The sequence below is a fragment of the Pinus tabuliformis genome, chromosome 1_2 (assembly GCF_031772625.1).
Source record: "Pinus tabuliformis cultivar Carrire ecotype Pingquan chromosome 1_2, CPIR1, whole genome shotgun sequence".
In the NCBI taxonomy this organism is placed as follows: Eukaryota; Viridiplantae; Streptophyta; class Pinopsida; order Pinales; family Pinaceae; genus Pinus; species Pinus tabuliformis.
In genome coordinates this window covers 988,313,810-988,333,489 of record NC_142298.1, presented here as the reverse complement: position 1 = coordinate 988,333,489, position 19,680 = coordinate 988,313,810, and the positions used below count along the sequence as shown (strand labels likewise).

The window sequence follows — 19,680 nt, the reverse complement described above, 5'->3', positions numbered from 1 at the left end:
TCGATACTAGAAAATCGACTTTTGGTTACCTATTTATGTTTGCTCAAGGCGCCATATCATGGAAAAGTGCGAAACAGACTATCGTTGCTTCATCCACTATGGAGGCAGAATTTGTGGCATGTTTTGAAGCCACAATTCATGCATTATGGTTGCGGAACTTTATTTCAGGACTTGCGGTTGTCGACACCATTAGCAAGCCGCTGAAAATTTATTGTGATAACTCTGCAGCAGTATTTTTCTCAAAGAACGACAAGTACTCTAAAGGTGCCAAACATATAGAACTGAAGTATCTTGTTGTGAAAGATGAGGTTCAGAAACAAAGAGTGTCAATCATGCACATCAGGACAGAACTTATGATTGCAGACTCTTTGACGAAAGGGTTACAACCAAAACAATTTAAGGAACATGTTCAAAGAATGGGTCTTGGTTGTATTAATAATAATTGATGTGTGACATTCTGAGCTCTTTTATGTGTTTCTGATATATAATTATGTGTCTCTTGTTTTAATGTAGTAGTACGTATTTTATGTAATTTTAAACAAGAAAGAGTCTTATAAAGATATTATGTTTAATCATTATGATATAAGACATTATGTGGACCATTATGCTGTTTTATATAAATTATGAGTATGAATTGATGGATTGCTGGTATTGTAGTATATGGAAGGGAATGCATTGAATTAATAGTGCACAACCGCCATAACTCTCAGCAATTTATTATAGTATGATGTTCAACACTTAATATTATGAATAGTCGGGTCAAGTGGGAGAATGTTAGAAATCTGCTATTGGAAACAGCAAATGCTTTTAACGTTAAAGCAGTTTCTAATCTTAATGTGACCCGATCTAATCTTAAAGCATTTAGATCTTATCTTAAAGCAGTTTCTAATCTAAAGCATTAGATCTTAAGCGTTGAATTGGTATATGATGGACGTACCAGATTAGAGTTAAATAATATATAAAGGATTGGGTCCTCTCTCTCCCACACAAGAGTTGTATTCTTCTCCATCAAGAAACACATAAAGGAAGTGAGGGCAAGAGGAGAGAAACCGAATTCTGAGAAGAAGACAGAAAATGGCAGCCATTACATCTTCCGCTGTTAGTTAAGGTATGTCATCTTAAACAACATATTAAGTTCTGAATGTGAAATATTTGGTATTGATGATCTTTGGCTGTTAGTAGCTATATTTTACACCCAAGACCCAGAGGCATCTGGCAGGAGTGATAGCCTGCTCCCTTACGGACCACCAGCGGGTTATTACAGGTGGCGTGGTTTTCCTTGATAACGGTGATGAGTCAAACCGACATTCGCGGATAGCAGCCAGAGATGGTTGTTCTCACTGTTGGTTTGACACCTGAGTTTGATAGGTTTTGCCACCTTCGAAAAAAAAAAGAAGAAGAAATTCATAGAAATTGAACATGGATCAGCGCGAAAATAATAACATAATATTAATAACCGACTTACCATATTCCAAAAATCTAGCCTTCATAAAATTATTACAAATAATTAAAAAAATAAACACAGGTAATGCCAACGAGTAATCAGCTTTGTCAAGATGAAATATAACCCGCGAACCTGTCATCAAACACGGTGCTCGCTGCAATATTTACAATGGCGTCCAGATTTCTGCAGAGGTGCTCGCTGCTGCTCTCCGTATCAACTCCAATATTATGATCCGTTGCAATGTCTCCAACCATAGGAAGCTTTCAAAGTTATCTCTATGTTGCTCCCTCAAAGTTCTGAACAACTCCATCTTCGAAACCTGTCATTCATAGCAAAGAAATGACATCATTCGTAGGCTTTTCGTTGACCAATTTATGAGTAGGAAGAGTACTCAGATTTCTTACTTCACTTTTGAATCGGATTTTGGCAGACTCGGCATCATTCGCCCCTAGCAGAACAATTTTTTTTCGATGAAAACTGGAACAAGTAAACAGCAGTTAAGCTTCATGATCATATATATATATATATTAGAAGAAAAAAAGTGGTCTCTGAAATATTTAATACTTTTTCCAAGGAAACCGGTCTTACCAGTCACCAATATGTATAAAATTTATTTATTTATTTAAAATACAAATGTCCACGCAACCCAAATTCCAAGGAGAACATCAATTAATTCAACTAGGCCAAATTTTACGACGCTAAAAACCTTCTAGATATTAGACCTTTATATACTCTTTGTTTGTTTGTGAAATGATTGCGCTTCCCTCCACCTTCCACGGGTCATAACCACTACATTGAACTAGATACGTTGTCTTTATGTGTGCGTCCTTAATTTTCTCAAATATTTGACTCTACTTTTTGGTAATGCTATTCGAGGATACCTATTCCCACGTGTTATAAGTTTACCGCTTATCCAAAATGAGGAGAAGCATGCGATCGCGCGGTCTCGAAAATTCAAGGGGTACCGTCTTGATTACTTTCATATTTTTTTTTTGTTGTTTTGACAACTGTGATTTGTTTTTCTCTATGGAATTTAGTTGTTTACTGAATGCAATTTAAGTAAAGACCAACAACTACAGTTGTATTCATAGCCGTAACTACAGTTGCATTCATAGCCGTAACTACAGTTGTATTCATAGTCTGTTCTGTTCATAAAACTGGGATGGTGGAGGAAAGACGTATGATCGAGTGACTTGATGTGTCCATGTGATTGTTGTAGAGGAGAACTTGAAATAGATATATTCCAAAAGTTGAGATGCAATAGGTATGACGTGTAGAGTATATACACTAATCAACCTCTATTGTAGAGAGGAGTCACTTTACCAAATATTGTGGAGTGTTGTCTTTGACTTTCTACGTAAAATCACAGCAGGGGTTGAAAAATAGGACATCGTATACTTTTCCACGATTTCGAAATAGGAGTCACATTGATTATATAGTTTGAAAAACATTGCTTCGTTATGAACTGTCACCATTTCAAATGGAGAAGGGATAAAACTCTCACAATTTTAGTAATGCTCAATAATCTAATAATGTAGTGACATGAGAATCGTTGTTGGAGGATTAACTTTGAAAATGCTTAATTGAAAAATAATAAATAAAGACGTTACCTGGCTTCGATATTAATTTTGAAGGAGGGGCTTCCTTTGGTTGAAAATGAAGCTTACAAATGAGTTGAATTTTCTAACAGATCCAATGTCCGAATGCTCTTAACATGGCTTCTTGCCACAACTAGCTCTAACAACATTCCAGAATCCAAGGAACTTTTCAGAAAGCATTCATTTAAATAAGATATAAGAATATGCCAGATTTGGTAACACAAAATTCTGCAAACAATCATTTTCTTATTTATATTATGAATTTTTCACTTTCTCATTTATATTATGAAATAATTACATAACAAATATAGACAGAGCAAATACTAATTACTTCCATGAAAATATGGCCATTTTAAGTTTACACTAAACCCTAACACTACTATATGAAGGGTTGTTTAAGACGTTTATTTAAGATGAAATTTTAATTTCGTTTTAAATATCTCTCTTGACTTTTTAATTGTCTTAAATAAAGACAAAAGAAAAACAAACTAGTATTCTAGAGCCCGGGAAAGAAGTACAGAAATTTTAATTTCGCCTTAAATACCTATCCTGACTTTTTAATTGTCTTAAATAAAGACAAAAGAAAAACAAACTAGTATTCTAGAGCCAGGGAAAGAGGTACAGGGATACAGGGTTGAAATTAACGAGAGCATTTTTCTTCAAAGAGTTTTGGATTTATTCAACACTGGTCAGTTGCAAATGAGAGTAATAATGCCTTTCTTAGGGTTTTTCTCTTTGGTAAACTAATTATTAACTTGATTTTTTTTCTTTAAAATTTTGTAAAGGGTTTGGATTTATTCAACACTCGTCAGTTGCAAATGAAGGTAATAATGCCTTTCTTAGGGTTTTTCTCTTTGGTAAACTAATTATTAACTTGATTTTTTTCTTTAAAATTTCGTACAAGGGTTTGGATTTATTCAACACTTGTCAGGTGCAAATGAAAGTAATGAGAATAATAATGCCTTTCTTAGGGTTTTTCTCTCTGGTAAACTAATTATTAACTTGATTTTTTTTCTTTAAAATTTTGTATAAGGGTTTCTAACTTGACTGGAGGATTTCCCAACCAAGAGAAACTATAATGCCTTAATCATAGTGCTTGTTTAGAATACATGGTTTGCTCTAATCAATTAATAAGACATATTTTCATTAATACCCTTATGTTTTCCGAGGTTCTAGGATCCTCATGGTATCTGGTTATTGTTTGATAACTATAATGCCTCAATCATAGTGCTTGTTTAGAATACATGGTTTGCTCTAATCAATTAGTAAGACATATTTTCATTAATACCCTTATGTTTTCCTAGGTTCTAGGATCCTCATGTTATCTGGTTATTGTTTGATATTCTGTTATAGGGTTTTTGTAATACATAATTAGGCTGCTCTGAGAGCACCAGTTAGAGATGGAAAATTTATGACATGTTTGAATCTTTCGGTGGGTGTCCCTTGTTCGTTAAGGATTTGTAAGGTTATGGGCTTCTTTATATTGAATGTGTTTTCCTATAATATTTCAAAATGTGAAGGGCACGAGAGAGTGTTCGAACAATTGATTAATTAACTTCACATCTTATTGAAAGTCAGGCACTCAATATTTACCACAAGAACCTTAAATATTATCCTCCAAGAAAACACCATTAAACATATGTAAATTCCAAATTCCATGAATAACCATAGAGACTAAATGAAGCCATAATACATTTACAAAATTAAATGATAAAAAATAGCACAACTTACTCCATGAAATGTCATAGATCATTACTACCTATCAATATGCAGTAACACTCCTTCAGGTCCGTTACAATGGACATTTTCATCAAATTGTATATATTTATTTTGTGAATTTAGTAGTGGTTTTTGTGGCATTTATCTGTCTTGCGTTGATTTGATAAAATTCAATCTATTTTCAAATTTCCTTAAGGTCACAAACTTCATATTGTCTTGTGATGTCACCTGTAGATTGTAAATATTTAATTACTACAGGAAACAAACTGGATAATTACTATTTAAAGTTTATATATTTATTTTTTGTTTAAAATGTGCCTAAGGCAAATGTCTTGATAATATCAATTATATAATTGTCACATGACACGTAGTTAGAACAGGTAGTTACCTATACCTAACTATTTCCTTGTAGATTTATTCTCAAGGAAAAAGAATCAAGGGGGTATTGGTACCTGAGATGAAGAGAGGAGAGGGAGATAAAAGATTTTTGTGTTGATATGCCAGACAGATACCAAGAGCTATGTTTGGTTAAGAACATATAGTTGTAAACTAGTAAGACTGTAGTCTTACAGGAAACACCCAATGTGTGGGTAACACCTCGGAGGGGAGACTTTCGCCTGAAAGTGAGTCTCAAGGTTGGGAGGAAATTGGGCAATTTATAGTTGCATATGACACCAGCAGTCAACAACATTTCTACAAAATTCAGATAAGTACTTATGTGAATGAAAGCTTTTATACTAATAAGGTAATACTTGTTATTTTACTAAAGGGAACATATGTGCTTATCAATGAAAGAATTTAGACAAGCATGCTAGATAACAAACAGGAATTTAGCATATTGTAAAGAAAAGAAAGAAATGAATAAATAGTGAAATCTGTGAATAGGGTAATTTAATTTCTACAGAGGTATTCCATTCTTATGATAATAATATCCAAGATACAAACAGGAAATAGATTAGAGATATGAAACCCTCTGTAACTGATAAAACTGTATTTGAAGCTTTCTGAGCCAATTGTAAAGATAAAAAGGAGAAGAAAAACTTATTCGTAAGCCTCCTAATCGAGTAGATACATGTCAAGGGGTTACAATAACCTAACCACAATGGCCTCAAAGTTAAGAAGGAAAGATTAAGCAAATTTTTATTAAAGGACTGCTCAGCTAAATACAACCATGAGAGTAAAATACTCAGGGTTTCTGAAACTGACTAGGACTCGTGGAACAAAACTTCCTGCTAGACTTTCAAGGGTGAGAGTTAGTATAAAACATGAGTATAGTATGATGATTAAATTTCTTAATATTCCTTAACAAGTACCAACAGAGTTATTCACATAATAGTCCCCATAATAAATTCAAATGAAACCCCAACCATATAACATATTCATTAACAGTTTAAATCTTACTATAAATAGCATGAAACATATACGTCAACGATATGAATCTTATTGAAACATATTCACTACTATAGAAAACGTAAAAACCCGAAAGAAGAAAGGGAAATTTTACTGTAATACCAGAACAGGCAAGCCATCCTAAATATCTCATAATAATACACATAGAATATGAACTAGGTAGGAGAAACAGTACCTTAACATAAATTAGTCATGAAGCGTTATAGAACATCGAGAATTTATATTAAAACAAAGATCCATTTCCTGTAAGTGCTAGAAACAAACATAATTCTCCGCACACAGATTGAACAGTTCAAATTACCAAAATAATTACACATGGATTGAACAGTTCAAATTAAAAAAATAATTACAAATTGGGCTGCGAGACAACTGGGGTTGTAAAACCGAGAAAATAACTTAAGTCTTCTGGCCGAAATTGTTCAAGATACAAAAGTGAAGCCGCTAAGGTAGAACAATAGGAATTTCAAACTCTCAGGTCTATAGTCCTAGAAACATCAAGATAATCTCTAGACTAGAAATAAGGCCACCAAAATTATGAAAATCCATTCAACCCAGAATGGCATAAGGAAGTTCATCATGTTACCCATAGGCCAAGCGAAAAGTCTACCATCAAACTTTACAAACAGGATTGAAATGGAATGGAGATGGACCTCCGCAGTCAAACCCTTGGCGCATAAAACCATCCAAAGCATCCTAGCCAAGACATAAGAAATTCATTAGCAAGTGGTAGAGGATACATCTGGCTGCAAGAAAACAAATATAATGTTCATAGGAAAACCCTCTTACCTGAATTGGGTTGGCCAGACAAAGGACTCTCCGAAGAACAACAGGCAACTCTGCAAATAACACGTCACCAGTGGAAGACTTGAAGGATCCATAGAATAGCAGGACAAGCGTCAAACAACACGTCTGGACCATGGACTTAAAGGATGAGGGCATCGAATGCCATGAACCAGAGACGGAGCAGACAGAGCACTTTGTCGAACCAAAGGAAATGTGAAACGTTTCCCAACAAGAAAACTATAAGGGTTTATGGGGATCACTCAACACCGTCAGATGGAGTCGCTGCGAAATGAGCCGTTGATACGGTGATATTCCCAAGGAGATGGATGACAGCTGGTTAACAACAAGAAGAGTCCAGAATGCAGACTCTCATCAGATCAATAGGGAATCACAAGATACTCTCCCGACTATGGTCACAAACCATAGGACCATACATTAACACCAATATGCCAGAAAATCATGTTGCAATTTGTTACGAACTAATGAGTACAATAATATATATATGTATAGAATTATATGCATGCAGAGAAATACATGTGGTTAATGATACATAATTATATAGGTTTAAACTCTAAATAAATATCAAATAATACATATGGTATTCATTTATCACCCTTTAATGTTTTTTTTTATATGATTAATTTGATGTCTTAACTAGAAGTGTGACAAGTGGTATCAGAGCGCTCAGGTTACAAAGCTGAGACAGAATTAACAGAATTAAAAATGCAGCTACGAGAATTGCTTGATAAAATGTACATCCGCCCAAGCGTATCACCTTGGAGAGTCCTGATGCTTTTCGTTAATAAGAAGGATGGAACCCTGCGAATGTGCATGGATTACCGCCAGTTAAATAAACTGACCATAAAAAATAAATACCCCTTACCTCGTATAGACGAGCTTTTTGATCAGGTGTAGGGTGCAACCATGTTTTCAAAAATCAATCTTCGTTCAGGTTACCATCATATCAGAATTAAGGAAGAAGATATAGCTAAAACAACTTTTAGGACTCTTTATGGACATTACGAGTTCGTTATGTTTCCCTTCGGGCTAACTAATGACCCCGCAACCTTCATGTGTCTCATGAATAGTATATTCCATTAGTATTTGGATAAATTTGTGTTGATTTTTATTGATGACATATTAATTTATTCTCAGAATATAGAAGAACATAAAGAGCATCTTTGTATTGTTTTGCAAATTTTAAGAGAACATCAGTTGTATGCTAAGTACAACAAATGTGATTTCTTTAAAGAACAAATCCAGTATTTAGGACATGTCATTACCAACGATGGAATTGTGGTGGACCTGGAAAAGATAAAAACTATAATGGAGTGGCCAGTACCAAAAGATGCGGCGGATATAAGGTCATTCATGGGTCTAGCCGGATACTATAGGCATTTTTTCGAGGGATTTTCCATGGAGGCATATCATATTACCTCTCCGTAGAAGAAAGGAAAAGATTTTAAGTGGACCACATAGTGTAAAAAAAGTTTTGATCAACTTAAGAGATTACTTACCACTGTGCCTATTTTGAGCGTTGCACACCCAAATAAAGATTATTTGGTTTTCACATATGCTAGCACGGAAGGTGTTGATTGTGTACTAAAACAGGAGGGTAGAGTGATTGCTTACGAATCTAAGAAACTTAAGGAGCACGAACAAAAATATTCAGCCTATGACTTGGAGCTAACAACAGTTGTACATGCATTAAAGATGTGGCAACATTACTTGATGGGTAAAATATTTCTTTTAATGAATGATCATCATAGTTTAACTAACTATTTTAAGCAACCCACTCTGAATGCTAAGCAGGCTCGTTGGCTCGACTTTCTAAGTGGATTTGATTTTGAAATCAAGCACTTGAGAGGCAAGGAGAACCACTTCACAGATGCCTTAAGTCAGAAGGCACATTGTATATATGAGATATCTTTCAGTGAGGTGCTGACCACCTTTAATGAGCTGATTAAAGAGGCAGCCACACGTGATCTAGAATACAAATTTTTATGGAAGCAAGATAAAATTTTAAATAGCAATGAATAGTAGCTGGGATATGAGATAAATCATGAAGGTGTGTTGATTTATAAAGGGAGAATGTATGTACCTAACGAGAAAAATATTAAAGATTTAATTTTAGATGAATATCATAGAATTTCGTATGCAGACCACCCCAGATACCAGAAGGTAATTATCGCACTTAGAAAGGAATATTTCTGGCCAGGTATGAAGAAAGAAGTCACTAAGTACTTAGCTCGTTGTTTGGAATGTCAACAAGTAAAAGCAGAGCACCATCACCCAACTAGATTTATAAACCCGTTACCTATTCCAGAATGGAAGTGGGAAACCATTTCCATCGATTTTATTACAGGATTGCCTAAGTCTAAAAAGTAGAATGATTCGATAATGGTGGTGGTGGATAAGTTGAGCAAGTCTGCTCACTTCATACCAGTACAGTCAACCTACAAGGTAGTACAAATTGCTAACATATTCATGCAAAACATTCTTAGATTACATGGCTTACTGAAGACCATAATTTATGATTGATATGTAAAATTTACATCCTCTTTTTGCAGAGCCTTATATGAAGTTTTAGGCACACAGTTTCACATTAGCACTGCCTACCACCCTCAAACAGATGGGTAAACCAAGCGAGTGAATCAGGTACTAGAAGACATGCTGCGAACTTTTGTAATGTAACAACCATCTAAATGGGAGGATTACATTCATCTGGTAGAATTTTCTTACAACAACGGTTATCATACATCACTACAAATGAGTCCATTTGAAGTATTGTATGGACACAAGTGCAGGATACCCTCAAGTTGGGGCGGGCCAGAAGATAAGTTGATGTCAGGACCATACATGTTAAAATAAATGGAGGAGATGGTTAAAAAAGTAAGTTCCAATTTAAAGGTTGTGCAAGGCCGACAAAAGAACTTTGTTGATCGAAAGAGGAATTTCAAGGAATTTCAAGTCGGAGATCATGTTTATGTGCGTACGTGGGCCAAGAAGAGTACATTACAATGGAGTGGATGTACTAAATTGGCACCCCAATTCTATGGTCCTTTCCGGATCCTGGCTCGAATCGGACCAGTGGCTTACCATCTCACCTTCCCCAGCCACATACGTGTGCACAATGTTTTCCATGTTTCTGTGTTAAAAAATATATATGTGACCCTAAGCATATAATAAATTGGAAAGATATACAAGTAAGTTTATTTTAACTAGATATGTCAAGGCAAGGTTCCAAAAGAAAAAGAACTGACCAATTTTTTTTTCTCTTGTGTAGGTCGAGCCAGAAGGCAAGTTCTCAGTCGAACCCCTAGCTATACTTGATCAAAGAGAAGTAATGCTACGGAAATGAGTTACCACCCAAGTTAAAGTGCAATGGAAGCACTTTGGGCTGGAGGAGGCCACTTGGGAAAATGAACAAGTTATGAGGGAGGCATGTCTAGATCTATTTGTAGTAGAGAAACATCAGGACGATGTTTGATCTTAGGGGGGGAGATATGATGTCCTCAGTAGATTGTATATATTTAATTACCACAGTAAAAAATTGGATAATTACTATTTAAAGTTTATATATTTATTATTTTGTTTAAAATGTGCATGAGGAAAATGTCTTGATAATATCAATTATATAACTCTCACATGACAGGTAGTTAGGATAGGAAGTTACCTATCCCTAACTACTTCCTTGTACATTTATTCTCAAGGAAAAATAATCAATAAGGTATTGGTACCTAAAATGAAGAGAGAAGAGGGATAGAAAAGATTTATGTGGTGATACGTCAGGCATATACCAAGAGCTATGTCTGGTTAAGACCAGATAACTGTAAACTAGTAAGACTGTAGTATTACAGGAAACACCCAGAGTGTGGGTAACAGCTTGGAGGGGAGACTTTGGCTTGAAAGTGAGTCTCAAGGTTGGGAGGAAACTAGGAAATTTATAGTTGCATATGACACCAGCAGTCAACAACATTTCTACAGAATTCAGATAAGTATTTATGTGAATGAAAGTTTTTATACTGATAAGGTCATACTTGTTCTTTTACTAAAGGGAACATATGTGCTTATCAATGAAATAATTTAGACAATCATTCTAGATAACTAAGAGGAATTTAGAAGATTGTAAATAAAAGAAAGAAATGAATAAACAATGAAATTTGTGAATACACTACAACAAAACCCTGTGACTAGCATCCCTTTTTGCTTCCTTTTTTGTGTCTAGAGCCCATTTTTGGTGCTATTTGTGTCCATTTATCAAATATGGTGCAAAACTTGATTCAAAGTTTGCACTGAGTTTTGCACCAAGTCTTACATCAATTTTAGCACCAGGTATTGTAATAGGTTTTGCACCAAATTTTACACCAAGTTTTACCCCAGGTTTTATGCCAAGTTTTGTTCCATCCTTTGCACCATGTTTTGCATCAGGTTTGGCACCTAATTTTGTTTTGCCAACTTTTTCATCCTCTATTGCATCCACTTTTTGTGCCTACACTTGCATCAACGTTTGCATGATCTCTTGCATCCTCTTTTGCATCATTTTTTAAATCATTTTTTACATCCATTTTTGCATGTTTTTCTCATCCCCTTTGTGCCAAGTTTTGCATCAAGGTTTGTATCTAGTTTTGCATCTACTTTTATTGCATTGAATTTTACATCTTGTTTTGCATCCATATTTACATCCTCCTTTTCATCTGTTATTGTGTCCACTAATGCATCAATTTTTCTTGTGCCATAATTTGCACCTAGTTTGACATCTCCCTTTGCACCCTTTTTTGTTTCTAAATTTGATCCACGATTGCATCCTCCTATACATCTAGGTTTTCATTGACTTTTACATCTATTTTTGCATCCCTTTCTATATCCACTTTTGCGTCAAGATTTGCATCATGTTTTGTGTCTCATATTGCATCAAATTTTGTTGCATCAACTTTTGCATCCTATTTTACATCCATTGTTGCACCCATGTTTACGCCCACTTTTACATCCCTTTTTGAATCTTATTTTGCATCTTCATTTGCTTCTTTTTTTGCATCTATCATTACATCCACTTTTGTTGTGACACAATTTGTGCCATGTTTTGTACTTACTGTTGTACCCACGTTTGCTTCCAATTTTGCATCCATCTTTGCATCCTCTTTTGCATAAAATATTGCATCTATTTTTGCATCCACTTTTGTGTTTGGTTTTGCGTCTCATTTTGTATCTTCTTTTGCATGTACTTCCATTGCATCCAATTTTGTTTCTCCTGTTGCACCCATGTTTGCATCCACTTTTACATCCCTTATAGCATCTTGTCTTGCATCTAAGTTTGCATCTTTTTTTGTGTCTATTATTACATCCACTTTCTCATCCACTTTTGTTGTGCTATGATTTGTGCCATTTCTTATGCCTATCATTGCAACCCACATTTTCTTCCACTATTGCATCCACATTTGCATCCTCTTTTCTGTCCAAGTTTGCATCAAATATTGTTTATGTTTCTTGCATCCCATTTTGAATCTACTTTTACATCCACTTTTGATTCATCCAATTTTGCAACTAATTTTGTGTCCACTATTGCACCCATGTTTGGCCCATGTCTACATCCCTTTTTGCATCCAAGCTTTCCTCCTTTTTGCATTCAAGTTTGTGTCTTTTTTTTTTACATTCATTGTTGTATCCATATTTGTTTCACCACAATTCATACTAAGTTTTATGCCTACTATTGCTCCCATGTTTTCCTCCACTTTTTCATCCATGTTTGAATCCCATTTTTTGTTCAAGTTTGCATCTACTTTTTCATCCACTTTTTTGTCAATTTTTCTGTCTTGTTTTGCATCTACTTATGTTGTGTCCACCCTTCATCCAATTTTACGTCTATTTTTACCCCCATTTTTTTTGTTCACTTTTGCATCCCTTTTCCAACACACATCGTATTTTTTGCATTGATGATATTTCTTATGACATTGAAAATTATGAACAACTGATGAAAATGTCAATAATTATGATGATGATGATGATAATGAAGATGATGACGATGACATGAATTGTGATTGTTATGATAATGATGATAAAGATGATGGGAGTTACAATGAAAATGATGATGACAATGCTAATGACCTTGGCCATTATTCTCAATTTTTAAATGTTGTCGTGGTCATAATCATAATAATTATCTTTTGCATCGTCTTCCAAGTCATCATCATCTGATCATCATTATCATTATTTTCATCTTGGTCGTCATCAACAACAATAATGACACGAATGATGATTATGATGTTCATGATGAAGATGACAACAATTATGACAAAAATTATATTAGTTATGATGATGGGGATGATAACAATTATAATGACGATGATAATGGTATTGATGATGATGATCATCGATCATCTCTAAAAAATAAAGTTGTTATTTCTTTTGCATATATCATGTGTCCTAACAACCCTTTTCGAGCACTCGTAACATTTTTTGGGTTGATGATATTTCTTAAGATACCTATAATTATGAACAATTGACGAACATGTCCATAATCATGATGATGATGATGATGATGATGATGATGATGAAGACATGAATGGTGATTATGACGATAATGAAATCATGACAATAATGATGACAATGATGGTGCTAATGATGGCGATAATGAAGATGATGACCCTCCCTCTAAACTAGGGAGGTACTCATAATGAGACAAAAAAGTACTCTCAAGTTGAAATATTCATATAAGAAGGGATCTGGATAGATAAGCATCAATGATGATTTACATCATCATAGCCAACATTGTCAAAATATAAAGGACTTTACTAACAATTTTATCTCTCCATTAGATCAGAGCACAATGTTGGGAGGCATAAATTTGGACACCACTGCCTCTCTAGGCACTTACACCACTAGGATGTTGTATGTCCTCACATGATCTTTTCCTAATCCACTATCATAATATTTGACACCAGGAAATGTCAATCCTCATGACTATTCTTATCTTGGATTAATGTACTTGACTTATGGTGGTTAGTCCTAGTCAAAGTACAAATTCTCAAAGAATATCAGTCCCAAATGTTTATCCAATCCACCATTCTCCCTACTGGTGTCTTTACTAGGCTTACCATTGTTAGTCCTAGCCATAGTACACGACACATGGATAATATGGTGTCTACCCTCACTTCCTCTCACCCAGAGAGGAGACATCCACAAGCATAAGATTTTCTCAAGAATACCCATCATTTTCATAGAGAATAACATCATTAATTTGTTTTCATCGCATGACGCATTTATGATTAAGCATTAATAGATTTGTGGAAAAATATTTCCCCTTTTGTCATTTACTATGAAATAAAATCAAAAAGTGAAAGCCAAAATCATTAAAAATACACTATAATGATTTATCTAAGTCTAAACTCTAAGGTTGAAGTGAAAATTCATGTAAATTTTATATCTATGAGTTGTGCCAAAATTATGAAAACCTTATTCCATAAGTCCTATATATAAGAAAAATAAAAATAAGGCCTAATGAATGGTAACTCATGTATTCACTCCCTCTTTGGAAAATATGTGAATATATACACTCCTAGTCACACTTGATCAATGTTTGTGATGGTTAAATCACGAAGTCCTCTTTTCCCCTTGCATTTTCACTTCATCATGTAAGCACCTAATTGAGCATCTAGGGAATGTTTGTTGCCTAAGGGTTTCATGTATACTCTTGGTTTACTTATGTCACACTACTATCAATTTATGTGACATAGTGAAATACATAAGTTTGTGGAGTTATTAGAACATTGTATTAAGTTCGTCACCGCACACACATGTATTACATCTCATTGATCCACATGTGTGGGTTGGAGACTCATTTCCCAACAAATTTAATGGAGACTACTTTATGGCTTTAATGGTATAGCTCACAAAATATCTTGTTAAACATTGTGATTCATCCTTTCTTTTCCTTGAGACACTTGATAATATTGAAGTCACTCCCAATAATCCATGGAGATAGGGAGTATAAATTACTTGTGCTAGAAATAGAATTGAGAAATAGAGGTTTTCCATTTGTGATATTGGAGTCACAGACATTGGATACATGATAGTAGTCCTCGATGTCAATTAACTAGAATTGTATTGTCATAATGCAAAAAGTGGTAAACATATTGGTAACCTTGATGTCCTAATCATTTCAAATAATAACCATTCTACCCAAGTATATCTAAGCTTCAATCACTACTACTTGTAAATTTCTCCCCCATTTGCTAATTATATGAGGTGGAACCTCACTTAATATTTTTGTTTCTTATATCAACATTATTGTTGGGTGCTTTGCGTACCATTTTTCTTTTAGGAGTCTTTGTTTTCCTTTACTATTTAGGCCCCTCATGCTCCATGAGACTATTTTCATCGAGAATTTACACAGAAATGAAGTATAATGTGACTAAAAAAAAACATGTCTCAAGATTTAAGTGCTTACACAATTCCACTTCATGACTCCTACATTTCCTTAACCTGGGACTGAATGGTGAACTTGATTGCCTTAAGGGAAATTGACCAATGAAAATCCAAAAAAGATGTGACTTTTGACTTTATCACATACAATTTAATATACTAAAAAAATATCCATAACAATTTCATCAATCAATGAATCATTAAAAAAAATATCCAAAACAATTTCATCAAGCAATGAATCATTACATTATAAAATACAATCGATAGACCTTTTGGGAACGTTTTGCTAAACCATGCTAAAAAAGCAACATATTTAATATTAATATTTATCAATAATATGGACAATAACACATTTTGATAAATTAAATAACAAATTATCAATTCTAAAAAATGTCACTAACATAAAACTATAAAGCATGCAACTAATGGAAGTGACCACTCAAGGGCATTGTAAGACAATTAATCTATTAAGAGCAAGATTAATGGGGACAAAGATCTACAAAGGACAAAGGAAAACCTATTTTAACTTTATTGTTTTATTAGGTTCAAGATGAACATTTCAAGGTATAATGAACAACATAATTAGTTTTATTGCATTAAGAAAACCCAAGCACATTCTATAACTTAGCAAGGAAGAGATGTATAATACCCATCTCAATGACACAACACATGGAATTAAGTTACTTTTTTATATATAATTTAAACTCCTATCATAAAATCACAAATTTAGCATGAATGGAATGTTCAAAATCCATTTTTATAAAAACAAAATATAATTTTCTTATAGAAAAAAAAAACACCAAAAACTAAATATATATTTTTTAGAAAATAAAAAATAAAAATACTAAAATTAAATATATATATATATATATATATATTAGAGAGAGAGAGATATATACTAAAACATAAGAAAACTAGAATTTGAATTTGACACTCTTGTTCACTTTCAGAAACTCATATGGTGGAATGTGATCTCTTTATCCTCATCTTTAGCTTTTTCCTAAAAAATAAAAGCATACAAAAGCGGGAAAGAGCCATAGAGCATGGGGAAGCTTTTTCCTAAGCACAAAAGCATCTAAAAAGTGGAAAAGGCCATTTTATATGAGGAAACATTATTCGCCCAAAAGATTTTGCCCAAATTGAACTAATGAGGAATTTGGGAAATCTTCATAACCTTCACTTTCCTATATATTGGAGGCTTAACCATTGAGAAAATGATGGGAATCCTTGTATTGTCACGCTGCTGAGATCTATCTTGAAAGGGAGAGTTTTGGAGCTAGGAGTTGGGGGAGGTGTTACTGTAACTACATCTGATTGTTGTAAATTTCCTCCAACTCCTTTATTAATATAGATCATTTGTTCTTCCTTCCACATGTTTCTATTCATTCTTTACTGATTCTATTTAACTAATGAATGTATGGGATTTTGGTTTATATTTATTTATTCAATAATATTTATATGTTTATGATAGTTTCGATTATCAAGATATTATGCTGTGAATGTTGCTTTATTCTCTCTCCTATGTGTAGGACCAAGACTTTGGAGCTAGCTATGAGTGCTTCTGAGCTATACTAAAAACTTCAAGAAGACCTGCATGCGAGGACTCACAAGAATTCCTTCTCTTTTTCTTAATCTATACTATACATCTTGATCTACTAAAAATCTTGAGCCTTAGAACAACCTGTCTCTTAATTGGTATATCCTAGGTTTCCGGGATAAACTGAGAGGGTTTTATGTTCATCTAATCATGCATTAAACCCTATGGCAAAATGATATTTAGAAACTTTAATATATTTCACTATGTAAACAAAATTAGTAAAATGAACCCATAGAGGGGGTCATAAATGGAAATAAAAGTAAAACTCTAAATAAGAATCCAAAAGTGGATGTAACCATGGATGCAAAATTGGGAGTAGAATTGGATGTTAAACTAGACATCTAAACATGCAAACAATGACACAAAAAGGGTTTTAAAGTAAAATTAAAAAAGGGTGCAACACTAGACACAAAGAAGGGAACAAAATAAGGCATATGAAAGGATACCAAATTAGGTGAAAACAAGGATGCAAAAATGGACACCAAAATAAGAATGTAAAGAATAGTGTAAAATTAGGATGCAAAATTGGGTGCAAAAAGGATGTAAGAAAAGACACAAAACAAGATGCAAAATGAAACTAAAAAAGGGTGAAAACAAGAATGTCAAAAATGATGCATAACTAGATGAAAATTCAAACTAAAATCTAGGTGCAAAATGAGATGCAAATGTGGACACAAAATGTGGCAGAAAAAAAGGATGAAAATTTGAATGCCAAAAAGGATGCAAAATTATATACCAAAAAGGATGCAAATTCAGACATAAAAAATGGTGCAAAATTGGACACAAAAGAAGAAAAAATGGTACAAAAATGGGCATAAAAATGGCTCAAATTTGGATGCAAATTGAGATGCAACATTGGATGTAAAATGAGGTGCAATAGATCATTCAAAAGTTGGCGCAAAAACAAATGCAAAAGTAGACGAAAAAAATGGCTCAAAATTAAACGTAACAATAGACACAAAATTGTATGCAAAGGTGGATGCAACACATGGTTGAACATAGGATGAAAATTTAAATGCTAAAAAGGATGCAAAATTGGATGCAAGAAATGGTGTTAAAAATGATGCTAAATTGGATGCAAAATTATATGAAAAATATGGTGAAAAATAGGATGCAAAAAAGGGAGATAAATAAAATGCAAAAGTGGATGCAAAAAATGGTGCAAAAATGCATGCAAAATTTGGCACTAAATCAGATTCAACATATGGTGCAAAATTGGAAGGAAAAAATGGTGTAAAAAAAGGTAGAAAAATTGGCGCAAAAGTAGATGTAAAAATAAGTACAAAATTAGAAGAAAAAAATGGCATAAGACCAGATGCCAAAATTGGCACAAACTAGATGTAAAAAAGGCACTAAATCAAATGCCAAAGATGGTGTAAAACTCAATGAAAATTACGATATAAAACTAGAAGTAAATAATGCCACAAAAGAGGAAGCAAAAAATGATGCAAAAATAGATGTAAAAAATGGCACAAACTAGAAGAAAAGCCTGTTGTAAAACCATATGAAAATCTTGGTGCAAAATATGATGCAAAAAATGATGGAAAATTTGGCGTAAAAAAAGATGCAAAATTTGGTGCAAAAAATGATGCTTTAAAAATTTTACAATAGAGCCAGATTTAGCGCTAGGCTACTCATCCCAATTGAGAAAAAAAATGCACTAAAATTTGGTGCTAAATCTGGTGAAAATTGCCTATTTTGTTGTAGTGATAGGGTAATTTAATTTATACAGAGGTATTCCATTCTCATGATAATAATATCCAAGATACAAACAAGAAATAGATTAGAAATATGAAACCCTCTGTAACTGCTAAACATGTATTTGAAGCTTTCTGAGCCAATTGTAAAGACAAAAAGGAGAAGAACAACTTATTTTTAGGCCTCCTAATCGAGTAGATACATGTCAAGTGGTTACAATAACCTAATGCCGACAACTTGAAAGTTAAGAAGGAAATGTTAAAGAATTTTTTATTAAAGGACTGCTAGGCTAAATACAACCATATGAGTAAAATACTTAGGGTTTTAGAAACTGACTAGGACTCATGAAACAAAAAATTTTGCTAGACTTTCAAGGGCGAAATTCAGTATACAAACATGATTAGAGTTTGACGATTAAATTTCTTAATATTCCTTAACAAGTACCAACAAAGTTATTCACATAACAATCCCCATAAGAAATGCAAATGAAACCCCAACAGTATAACATATTCGCTAACAGTTTAAATCTTACTATAAACAATGTGAAACATATACGTCAAGAGTATGAATCTTATTGAAACATATTCACTATAGTAGAAAACGTAGAAACCCGAAAGGAGAAAGGAAAATTTGACTGTAGCACCAGAATAGGCAAGCCAGCCTAAATATCTCATAATAATACACAGAGAAGCCGAACTGGGTAGGAGAACTATACCTTAACATAAGTTAATCATGAAGCGTTATAAAACATCAAGAATTTATATTAAAACAAAGAGCCATTTCCTGTAAGTGCTAGAAACAAACATAATTCTCCGCACACGGATTGAACACTTCAAATTACCAAAATAATTACAAATTGGGCTGCGAGATAATTGGGGTTGCAAAACCCAGAAAATAATTTAAGTCTTCTAGCCGAACTTGTTCAATATAGAAACACGAAGCTACCAAGGTAGAACAATAAGAATTCCAAACTATCATGTCTACAATCCTAGAAACACCGAGATAATATC

General features: G+C 33.7%; 1 protein-coding gene across 1 annotated transcript in view; it reads right to left on the bottom strand.

Annotated features, from left to right (window-relative positions):
* Nucleotides 1-7,089, bottom strand: part of LOC149209363 (fatty acyl-CoA reductase 1-like) — a 32,742-nt gene extending 25,653 nt beyond the window's left edge. Inside the window, exons 1-2 of the mRNA XM_089398598.1 lie at nt 6,958-7,089; nt 1,701-1,763 (exon numbers count right to left, since the gene is read on the bottom strand). Of these exons, the coding sequence (XP_089254724.1) occupies nt 1,701-1,763; nt 6,958-7,089 (195 nt within the window). The remainder of the gene's footprint in view (nt 1-1,700; nt 1,764-6,957) is intronic.
* Nucleotides 7,090-19,680: the final 12,591 nt, after the last annotated feature.